General features: G+C 42.4%; 1 protein-coding gene across 2 annotated transcripts in view; it reads right to left on the reverse strand.

The window, feature by feature from the left end:
• The window catches only part of COG4 (component of oligomeric golgi complex 4), a 31,577-nt gene that overhangs the window by 16,947 nt on the left and 2,568 nt on the right, over positions 1-12,062 (reverse strand). For both annotated transcript variants that reach the window (XR_014804921.1, NM_001244337.1), the window contains 6 exon segments: positions 11,485-11,599; positions 8,068-8,242; positions 6,293-6,486; positions 3,144-3,249; positions 2,477-2,634; positions 1,555-1,613 (listed from right to left, as the gene is read on the reverse strand). Coding sequence is in view for 1 of the 2 variants with exons in the window: in NM_001244337.1 (NP_001231266.1) it covers positions 1,555-1,613; positions 2,477-2,634; positions 3,144-3,249; positions 6,293-6,486; positions 8,068-8,242; positions 11,485-11,599 (807 nt within the window). In the remaining variant the exon portion in view is untranslated.

Here is a 12,062-nt window from a genome sequence, read left to right on the forward strand (position 1 = left end):
CACAAGAGTGACATTGTCAGGTTCTTAGCCCACTGAGTCAGGAGGGAACTCCCCACTTTTGAAGTTTCAGATTTAAAGTCATTTCCTCAGGATTTTTTTCCTTGAACTTCATCGATTTAGGTTACATCCCTTTATTCATGCTTCTCTGTACTCTATACTTAATATATTGTAATCGACAGCACCAACTCTAGAGTCAGACTGCTCGGATTCTATTCCTGGCTTTGTTGCTTTCTAGTTGTACGATCCTGGGCAAGTCACTTAGCCTCTACAGGCTTCAGTTTCCTCATCTATAAAAAGAGTTTATGGATTAAATCAGTGATTTCAGATAGCGGTGACTTTATCTCTCCAGGTATATTTGGCAGATGACATCGCAGTACCAGTATCTTGCGGGTAGAGGCCAAGGATGCTGATAAACATAATACAAGGCACAGGTAGTTTTCACGACAAAGAAATTATACAGCTACGGAGTTCCTGTTGTGGTTCCTGATGCTGTCTCTGTGAGGATGTGAGTTCTACCCCTGGTCTCGCTCAGTAGGTTAAGGATCCAGTGTTGCTGCAAGCTGTGGCATACATTGCAGATGCCACTCAGATCTGATGTTGCCATGGCTGTGGCATAGGCCTTAGCTGCAGCTTTGATTCAACTCCTAACTTGGGAACTTCCATATGCTGCAGGTGTGGCCGTAAAAAGATTAAAAAAAAAAAAAGAAATCATACAGGTAAAATGCCAATAGTACAGAGACTGAGAAACCCTGGATTAAATGATTTAATATTTGTTAAGTGCTTAGAACAATGTCTGGCACATAGTACACTCTATAGGTGTGTCAGTTATTATTTGTCTTCTTTATAAGCTATAGATGCCACATAGAAAGAATTATGTCTGTTTTGCTTGTTGTGTTTGCTGACATATCCCCAGTACCAAGAAAGGACCAATGCCTGGTATATAGTATGTATTTGGTAAAAATTTGTTGATTGAATGAATACATTTTTATGTTTGGAATTTCTTTCTTTTTCTTTTTAATGCCGCACCTGTAGCATGCGGAAATTCCCAAGCTAGGGTTGAACTGGAGCTGCAGCTCCCAGCCTATGCCACAGCAACACAGGATCCTAGCTCTATCTGCGACCTACAACACGGTTCACAGCAACGTTGGATCCTTAACCCACTGAGTGAGGCCAGGGATCAAACCTGCATTGTCATGGATACTAGTCGGGTTCTGAACCCACTGAGCCACAATGGGAATTTCTGGAATTTCTTTTAATAAGCATATGTTACTTTCACTAGAAAAAAGTTAAAGTTTAAAATTATGGGACAGTAGTTATCTTTGGGGGAGGGAGAGGAGAGGAGTCACTTTGGGGACTTCAAAAGTCTTGCTGACGATCTATTCTTTACAAAACAAAGGCTATACATGTGCTTTTCTTTATATGCTATATTTCATTAAAAAAAGAGTCACAGATAAAGTATATTTAAACATAAACCACACTGTTAGAGAGTAGTCTCTGAATGATACTTGATTACCAAGTCAAACTCTTATGTGCTGAAGAAAAGAGGATTATTACCTTGGTTCTATTTTTTCTGATGTAGAATTTCTCATCAAGTTGTTCTGGACATGCCGGAACTGCAATACACCACAGAAATGAAAATGTTCTTCCCCTCCCTACCCCTTCTATCTGCCTCTTGCAAGTCACTCCAGGCTTCTGGCATAAGAATGTTTAAGTTTGGTTTGTTTAACAGACAAGCCAAAAAGTAGGCTCTCAGGTTGAGGAGCCAAGGATTTTTTTCTTTTTTCTTTCTTTTTTTTTGGGCTACACTCTCAGCATGTGCAAGTTCCAAGAATCAGGGACTGAAGTCGCACTGCAGCTGCATCCTGCACCACAGCTGCAGAAATGCAGGATCCTTAAGCTGCTTTGTCACAAGGGAACTTCCCAAAGATTACAGGCTAAAGTTCACCTATAGTATCACACTTAAAAGTGATGCTAGTGGTGTTCCAATGGACTACTGTCTAGAGTCTCCTAGGAATAAAATTGTGTGGGGCTACTCCTACAGTTTATCTGCTCAAAGGTTTGGAGAAACAACGTTCTGAAAAAGTCAATGTTACCTTTAGTATTCAAGAATCGAAGGAGAAATCTGCGACAAATTACTTAATACTGAATAAAACCTTAAAAAATAAAATTCTCATCAAATCACCAGAAGGCTTTGTTGGATATTCTGTGATAGAGAAGTGATCTAATGCTTCTGTTATGTTCCTTTTAGGAAGCCCTTTGTATTTCCTTCTCAGTCTTGTACTGAGGCCGTCATCATCTTGATATAACACCTCAAGTTCAAGTGAAGCTGGTGAGGGGCAACATGCAGGCCAGTCTGCATTCGGCATTTTTCTCCCAGCTGCATCTTTTTTCACTCCTCCCACCCCTGCAATTTATTCTATTCAGTGTCGCTGGCTAATGTCTGCTTCCAAACTACCTGTAAGCGTCCCCTGCTCACCTGCTGATGGTAGTCCCTCTGCTTGATGAACTTGTCTACCACCTTCTCCACCTGTCTGTCACATTCCACCTGAAGATATTTTATCAGGGTGTAAAGTCTCCCTGGCCCATAATAGGTTTCCACTATTGGTTGATGGGTCTCCACAATTCGGGCAATCCCTAGAAGGGAGAGAGTGAGAGGGTTGGATTCCAAATATTCTTCCTGCAAGATAAACTCCTTTCTTCTATCCAGGACTGACCTGGGATCTAACACAACCCTTTTTGGCTGTTTTACTTCCCCAAATGAAAAAAAAAAAATGGTTCTTGTCAGTGCCAGGAGAGGCTGAGCAAATCTGTTAAATATGCACAATGTTTGGTATACTAGCAGACATTTGATAAGTTATATGGAAAGTTTCTACAGGAGTATCTTTTGAAATGAGCATCACTCTTCTCCCACATATTTTAGGGTTAAATTGACTCAGAGTTTGGGTCTTGAGGGCTAGGGAGAATCAAAGCATCTGAAAGATTCTAATTTTTGCTTGTTAGATACTGAATTGGGAAGTTAATTCTCCAATAAATCAATACATAGAAAACCATAAGATTAAATTAAAGGAATCAAACTAGTGAGAAAAGAAGAAAATCTAGGAAGCAGGTGTGAGCAGTATTGGAGGGTGGAGAAAGAGGCTTGCCTTCAAACAGAAGAGTGAGTGTATCTGCAAAGATGACTGCAGCTCTTCGATCGCTCATATCTGTCCCGAGAACCAAGAGTAGATTCTCCTCAGCTTTACTGGCCACCTGAAAAAAGTAGAAAATCCACAAATACTTCTTAGATCAAAGGCCAGCCTCTGTTTTCCAAAAAGACCTGCCATTGGCTTTCTTTTTTCCATGTGTCCCTTGATGCCTGAAAACCTAAGCAGCACAGAAGAATGTTTCTGGGGGGCTCTGAGTTGTCTGGGCTTCAGGCAAGACAAAGAACTTAACACAGTGGTAACTCTTCTTCCATTGGGAGGTATAAATAATGCTTTCCTTTCTTTGATAATGTCTATTGCCATTAAACTAGGGAAAGAGTTGCAAGTTTCAATAACTGTTTCAAAGTATAACTCAAAGTTGTTATTAATGGTGCTTTGTTTAGCAGGGCAAGGAATCTGGGTATACTGAGAAAGGGACTTTAAAACTGATTAACAGAAGTCATTTCCAGGTTTCAGATGACAAAGTACTGATTACAAAAAAAGTACTGGAGTTCCCATGATGCTGCAGCAGAAATGAATCTGACTAGGAACCATGAGGTTGCAGGTTCGATCCCTGGCCTTGCTCAGTGGATTAAGGATCCAGTGTCGTTGAACGCTGTGGCGTAGGCTGCAGACGTGGCTTGGATCCCACGCTGTTGTGGTTGTGGCGCAGGCCAGCATCTGTAGCTCCTATAAAACCCCTAGCCTGGGACCCTCCATATGCCACAAGTGTGGCCCTAAAGAGCAAAAAAAAAAAAAAAAAGGACCACAGGAGTTCCCACTGTGGTGCAGCAGGATCAGCAGCTCTTGGGAGCACTAGCACTTTTTTCAGTTAACCATTACCAACTATTATTTTTTTAGTTAATTTTAATTTTAATTTTAATTTTTTTTTCTTGTCTTTTGGTCTTTTAGGGCCACACCTGCAGCATATGGAGGTTCTCAGGCTAGGGGTCTAATCAGAGATGTTGCTGCCAGCCTATGCCAGAGCCACAGCAACACCAGATCCGAGCTGTGTTTGCAACCTACACCACAGCTCATGGCAAAGCTGGATCCTTAACCCACTGAGCGAGGCCAGGGATCGAACCCTCATGGCTCTCATTTGGATTCGTTTCCACTGCGCCAAGACAGGAACTCCCCAGTTAATTAATTTTTAGAATGGGTACAACACACTTAAACATTCAAAAGAAAGAGGGAATTTTTGGAGTTCCTGTCATGGCTCAGTGGTTAACGAATTGGACTAGGAACCATGAGGTTGCAGGTTCGATCCCTGCCCTTGCTCAGTGAGTTAAGGATCTGGCATTGCCGTGAGCTGTGGTATAGGTCAGAGACGTGGCTTGGATCCTGCATTGCTGTGGCTGTGGCCAGCAGCTACAGCTCCAATTGGACCCCTAGCCTGGGAACCTCCATATGCCGCCGGTGCGGCCCTAAAAAGGCAAGAAAAAAAAAAAAAAAAAAGGAGTTTTTGGTAAAAAGTAGTTCTTCCTCTTACTTATGTCTTTTGGTCTAAGTCTCCTCCTGAGAGGTGACTACTGCTAACTGTTCCAAAAATATCCTATGCTTATACAGGTATACATCTTTATCGACACCCTCTTATTTTAAACAGGAGCAATAGCATATTATTACTTAACAAACCACTTATGTCAGCACATATGGAACTATCTCATTTTTCTTAATGGGAAAGTAGTGTTCCATTGTACAGAACTGGGTGCCGGTGGGGGGAATGCACTCTGATACATAGTTAAAAAACAAACAACAACCCTGTGCACACATGCCTACTGATATTTGCTTTTCTTCATCTAAGGTTTTGGGGAGGAGGGTGGACTGAGACTTTAACTGGAATCTGTTTCTTTTTCAGTTTTAATCTTTTTTTTTTTTTTTGTCTTTTTGCCATTTCTTGGGCCGCTCCTGCAGCATATGGAGGTTCCCAGGCTAGGGGTCGAATTGCAGCTATAGCTGCCAGCCTACACAAGAGCCACAGCAGCGCAGGATCCAAGCCGCATCTGCGACCTACACCACAGCTCACGGCAATGCCGGATCGTTAACCCACTGAGCAAGGGCAGGGATCGAACCTGCAACCTCATGGTTCCTAGTTGGATTCGTTAACCACTGCGCCACCACGGGAACTCCCAGTTTTAAACTTAAGTGACCTCTCAGTTTCTGAAATGCAAGCCTGGTTTAAAAAAAAATTTTTTTTAATGGCCGTATCAGTGGCATATGGACGTTCGCAGTCTAGGGGTTGAATCCAAGCTGCAGTTGCTGGCCTATGCCACAGCCACAGCAATGTGGGATCTGGACCACATCTACAACCTACCCTACAGCCTGCGGCAACACTGGATCCTTAACCCACTGAGGAGGCTAGGGATTGAACATGCACCCTCATGGATGCTATGTCTTAACCAGCTGAGCCACACTGGGAACTCCACAAGCCTGTTCCTGCCACTGTCGCCAAGTCTGATTTTGAGACTCAAACTTAGTTATGAAGTTGTAAAACCACTAAACAACATCTCTGAATGCTTTTTTTTGTCTTTTGTCTTTTGTCTTTTCAGGGCCACATTTGTGACATATGTAGGTTCCCAGGCTGGGGTGAATTGGAGCTTCAGCTGCCAGCCACAGCCACAGCCACAGCAACACCAGACCTGAGCCTCATCTGCAACCTACACCATAGCTCACAGGAGCACTGGATCCTTAACCCACTAAGTGAGGCCAGGGATGATCGAACCTGTGTCCTCGTGGATGCTAGTCAGATTTGTTTCTGCTGAGCTACTACAAGAACTTCCTGGATGCTCTTAAAAGAAGTCAGTCCCTGGCTGATAGCTTGGAAAGGGTGACTCGACTTGTCAGAGAATCTGCATTTTAATTTTCCCATACTTTCACTTGGTCTGTTGGAAATAAATGTGCATCAGCAGAGGTCCAGACCATGCCTGATACAGAGTAGAATGGCAATAGATAAGTGCTGAATGAATATATTCATCCAGTCCTGCCAGGGTACAACAGAAAGAGGGAGTCAAATCCAGAGGTGAAAAAGTATCCACAGAAACTGGATCCATCCAGTGTACCAATCTGTAGGCAGAGAACTGTAAGGTTATCTGGCCAAGCAACTGGGGCCATACCTGCTTGCAAAGGTATTCTGAGAACTTGCTTAGTCCGTCCTCATGCAAACCCAGCAGTGGGAAGATCTTGAAGAAGCGCTCCACCTGGGGCAGATCCCCTTCCTTAGTTGCAATGGCAAACTTCTCTGTGACAATGGCTTTGAGACGCTGCTCAGCTTCCTGCAGCAATTTCAGGTTGGCATCAATCATGCTGCCTACACAATTGGAAGAGAATTAATGTAACAAATGGTACTGTTGGCTATATGCCACTTTGTGCATTCCAAAAATATGTATTATGCACTTAACATGTGCGAGATACTGTATCAGCGATATGGATGATTTAGAAATGAAGTCACAGAAGTTACAATCAAGTGAAAAGGATAAGATTTGTATGCGAATAACTATAATAAAATTCAGTAGGAGTTCCTGTTGGGGCTCAGTGGGTTAAGAATCCAACCAGTATCCATGAGGATGCAGGTTTGATCCTTGGCCTTGCTCAGCTGGTTAAGGATTTGGCACTGCTGCAAGGTGCACCATAGATGTGGCTTGGGTCAAGCATTACTGTGGCTGTGTCGTAGGCTGGCAGTTTTAGCTATGATTCAACCTACAGCCTTGGAACTTCTGTGTGTGACAGGTGCACCCCTAAAAAGGAAAAAAAAATTCAGTGGGTGAGTGTTATAAGAAAGGTGCCCACAAGTCATATTTCTGGTTGAAGAAGTCAGAAAAGGCTTCCTAGAGATGATATCCTATTCTCTCAAAGATTGGCAGGGCCTGAATGGGGGAACATATATTTCAGGCAAAGGGAGTAAAATGAGCCAAGGATTAGAAACAGCAAGATGAAGAGTGCTGAAGTACTACATTCCTTGGTATTTAGAGGAGCTCAATAAATATGTGCACAATGAACGGAATGGATGCATGAGTGAACAGCATGAAATAAGGCTAGAGAGATAGAATGGGCTGAGATCATGGAAGGCCCAGAATACCAAGCTAAGATCCGAATTTCAACTTTATAAATAGGCAATGTGGTCAAGGGTAAAGAATTCACTGGCCAGAAGAACAGTAGATCTGGATTCAATTTCCTTTTTTATTTTTATTATTTTATTTTATTTTTTTGTCTTTTTGTCTTTTCTAAGGCCGCACCTGCAGCATATGGAGGTTCTCAGGCTAGGTTCTCAGGGGTCTAATTGGAGCTGTAGCCGCCTGCCTATGCCACAGCCACAGCAACGCCAGAGCCGAGGCGTGTCTGTGACCTATACCACAGCTCACAGCAACACTGGATCCTTAACCCACTGAGCAAGGCCACAGATCGATCCCACAACCTCATGGTTCCTAGTTGGATTCATTAACCACTGAGCCATGATGGGAACTCTCAGTTTCCTTTTTTATAAAGCAGGAAAAACAACATCTGCCCTGGGATGGTCTAAGACCTATACTGGGTCTAATACCAGAGACATTTCTTTTTTTCTTTTCTTTGTTTTTTCCTGGCACATGGAGTCCCCAGGCCAAGGATCAGATCTAAGCCACACTCACAACCCTAAGCTGCAGCTGTGATAATGATCCTAACCCACTGTGGTGGGCTGGGGACTGAACCTGCATCCTAGTACTCCCAGGCTGCTTTCGATCCCATTGCGCCACAGCAGGAACTCCAAAGAAATCTGTTGACAGATATCTTTTTCCTGGTTTAATTTGTCTAAATCAGATTACCAATGCTTGTAACTAAATGAGAAATTACAAATGCTTAAACTTGATTACAGACGCTGTAACTAAGTTAAAAATCAATAGTTTGGGATGCGAACCTTCTTTGCCCTGTCGGCTGAGCTCTATAACTGACTTGTCCAGGCACAAGTAGCGATGAATGTGGGCTGCAGCCTGCTCATAATCTTCATTTCTCAAAGCAGTCTGAACCCCATCCATGCAGAACTTCAGGTCCAAGATGTCATCAGCTCTCTGAATGGCTTGATAGAGGCGATTCTGCAAAAAGAATTGGTCCTTAGAAACAATGTCCTATTCTTTCAAAAAATGTCTTTCCAGAAAGTAGGAAGTTTCAGGGGCTGAATCAAGTTAATCAGAGGTCCTTTTCAGCTTTCATTGGTAAACTAAAAAATACCATCACTACTATTCACAAAACTTATTGACAATGGTCAATATCACTGACAGGTATCATACAATTTCATTTATGTGACAAGATCATCATTTTAATGGAAGGAGGAACAGGGATAATTCATATTTATATTTGATATTTACTGTTAAATTTATAACACATTCAGAATGTAGTTGACATTTTGGGAATATAACACTGTAAACCAAGTAATAAATTAAGCAAAATATGTAGAAAGTATTTTTCTTAGAATAAGCAAGAATGCGTAGAAAAAATTTTATTTATTTTTTGCCTTTTTTTTTTTTTTTTTTTAAGGCTGTATCTGTGGCACGTGGAGGTTCCCAGGCTAGCAATCTAATCGGAGCTGTAGCCAACGGCCTATGCCACAGCCACAGAAACTTGGGATCCAAGCCATGTCTGCGGCCTATCATGGCAATGCCGATCCTTTACCCACTGAGCAAGGCCAGGGATTGAACCTGCAACGTCTAGTTGGATTTGTTTCTGCTGTGCTAAGATGGGAACTCCTAGAAAAAACTTTAATATGTGAGTTGGGGAGTTCCCGTCGTGGCACAGTGGTTAACGAATCTGACTAGGAACCACGAGGTTGCGGGTTCGGTCCCTGCCCTTGCTCAGTGGGTTAATGATCCGGCATTGCCGTGAGCTGTGGTGTAGGTTGCAGACGCGGCTCAGATCCCACGTTGCTGTGGCTCTGGCGTAGGCCAGTAGCTACAGCTCCGATTAGACCCCTAGCCTGGGAACCTCCATATGCCGCGGGAGCGGCCCAAGAAATAGCAAAAAGACAAAAAAAAAATAAAATAAAAATAATATGTGAGTTGGTGACTATGTGGCTATAATGTTTTGTGGCATATTGTTTTGGCTAAACCTGGACAAAGAGATAGGGAAGAGTTATGCTATTTCACAGTACGAAAGAGTTAGGGTATTTCACAGCGGCAACCTGAGGCTGGGACTGACGTGCTCAAGAGCCCAGATCCTGCACTGTTCAATACAGCAGCGCTAACCACTTGTGGCTACTAGGCACTTGAAATGTGATGTGGCCCAATTATGATGGGTAAAATATACACTGGATTTCAAAGACTCACAAAAATAAATAAGGTAAAACATTTTATCAATGCCATTTTATAGTAATTACATACTTCAATGGTATTTTGGATATAATGGGTTAAACAAATATGTTATTTCTAAATTGTTATTTTCTCCTATTTCTTTTTTTGTGTGTGTGTGTGTCTTTTTGCCATTTCTTCGGCTGCTCCCACCGCACAAGGAGGTTCCCAGGTTAGGGGTCAAATTGGAGCTGCAGCCACCGGCCTACGCCAGAGCCACAGCAACGCAGGATTCGAGCCGCGTCTGTGACCTACATCACAGTTCATGGCAACGCCAGATCCTTAACCCACTGAGCAAGAACAGGGATCGAACCTGCAACCTCATGGTTCCTAGTCAGATTCATTAACCACTGTGCCACGATGGGAACTCCATTTTCTCCTATTTCTGTTTTACTTTTTATTTTTTTTCTCTTTACAGCTACACCTGTGGCATATGGAAGTTCCCAGGCTAGGTCAAATTGGAGCTGCAGGTGCCAGGCTATGCCACAGCCATAGCAACACTATTTGAGCGGCATTGGCAACCTGTGCTGCAACTTGTGGCAACACCAGGTACTTAACCCACTGCGTGAGGCCAGGGATCAAACACATCCTCACAAGACTACAATGGGTTCTAAACCCACTGAGCCACAACGGGAACTCTTGTTTTACTTTTTAAAAATAATCACTGGAAAATTTTAAATTACATATGCAGACTTTCTGTTTTCCAATCTGAAGGACTTTTTATTTCGTTTCTGGCTTAAGTGCCCTGGCTAGAACCTCCACTACAGTGTTGAAGAGAAGAAACAAAAGCTAATATCCTTGTTTTGTTCCTGATCTTGGCAGGGGCAAAGCATCTGTCTTTTACCAATAAACATGATGTTAGCTGTGGGGTTTCTGTAGATGCTATTTATCAGGTTAGGAAATTTCTTCTATCCAAGTTTGTTGAGTGTTTTTATCAAAAGGGATGTTGAATTTTTCAAATGCTTTTTTTTGAGTCTATAAGATGATCATTTGGTTTTTGGCCTTTATTCTATTGATATATTACATTAATTGATTTTCAGATGATAAACCAACCTTGCATGTCTGGGGTAAATTCCACTTGAGCACAGTACAGTCTTTTTTATTAAAAAAAAATTTTTTTTTTGTCTTTTAGGGCCGCACTGGCGGCATACGGAGGTTCCCAGGCATAGGTCCAATTGGAGCTATACCTGCCGGCCTACGACAGAGCAACAGCAACACGGGATCTGAGCTGCATCTGTGACCTACACCATAGCTCATGGCCACGCCAGATTCTTAACCCACTGAGCGAGGCCAGGGATCGAACCTGCACCCTCATGGATGCTAGTTGGGTTTGTTAACCACTGAGCCACAATGGGAACTCCTAGTCTTTTTTATATTTGCTTGATTTGGTTAGTTGATAGCATTGTTGAGAATTTGTGTGTCTATATTCATAACAGCTATGGGTTTGGAGTTTTTTTGTGATGTCTTTGTCTGGTTTTGGTATCTTCCATCAGGTTTCTATCAGATGGTACTGCTCTAATTTCTAATGTGGTGGCTTCTCTACCGTCCTCTACTAACTTAAACATCAAATGCTCAATGGGGTATACCTGAATTGCTTTGCTGTACACCTGAAACTAACACAACACTGTAAATTAAATGAACTATATTTCAATTAAATAAAAAAAGGTTAAAAAAATGGCAGCATCAAGGAAAAAAAAAAAAAAAAAACGAAAGCTCAATAGGATTACCTTGGCCAGAGTTCCTGTTGTGACTCAGTGGGTTAAGAACCCGATATAGTGTCTGTGAGAAGGCAGGTTCAATCCTGGCCTCACTCAGTGGGTTAAGGATCTGGCATTGCCACAAGCTGCAACACAGATGGCAGATGCAGCTCAGATCCAGTAGTGCTGTGGCTGTGGTATAGGCCTCAGCTGCAGCTCTGATTTGACTTCCAGCCTGGGAACTTCCATATGCACAGGTGTGGCTGTAAAAACAACAACAAAAAAGAAAAGGATTACCTTGGCCAAGTCAAGCTGACGGACTTTACTGGACACATTCTCAGCTAGGTTGCAGGTGAAGGTGATCATTCCAGCCAGCTGCTTTGCATCTCCTTCAATCAACTGCAGGTTGGGACTAGAAACATACATTGTCGGCACATATATCCATTCGGGTAGATAGTAGACGGAGACATGGAAGAACTTTTTTGTAGACGGAAACTATGTCTTCGACTTCTTTACGACTCTTAGCTCCATTCCTTCTATTCACAGCTTTTTCTCAAGAGTGTTTTATTGAAAACTCAGTTCTATACTTAACAAAAAATTAATTTTTTTTCTTTTTTGGCCATGCCCAAGGCATATGGAAGTTCATAGGCTAGGGATTGAATCCGAGCTGCAGCTGAGACCTATGCTACAGCTGGAGCAACACTGGATCCTTAACCCACCATGCCACAGTGGGAACTCCAAAAAATAAATTTCTATAACTACAAAGGACATCCCTAAATATGTACTGCCAAAGAACTAGAGTACAGACTCTCCCAGTTGCTAAGTAAGTATAAAATTCACTAACCAACAATCTAAGAAGATGATGAAATCAAAGA

Source organism: Sus scrofa, chromosome 6, assembly GCF_054392235.1.
Source record: "Sus scrofa isolate SSC_HxYL_T2T_F1_AM1 chromosome 6, Sscrofa_HxYL_maternal_Yorkshire_Landrace_v2.0, whole genome shotgun sequence".
In the NCBI taxonomy this organism is placed as follows: domain Eukaryota; kingdom Metazoa; phylum Chordata; class Mammalia; order Artiodactyla; family Suidae; genus Sus; species Sus scrofa.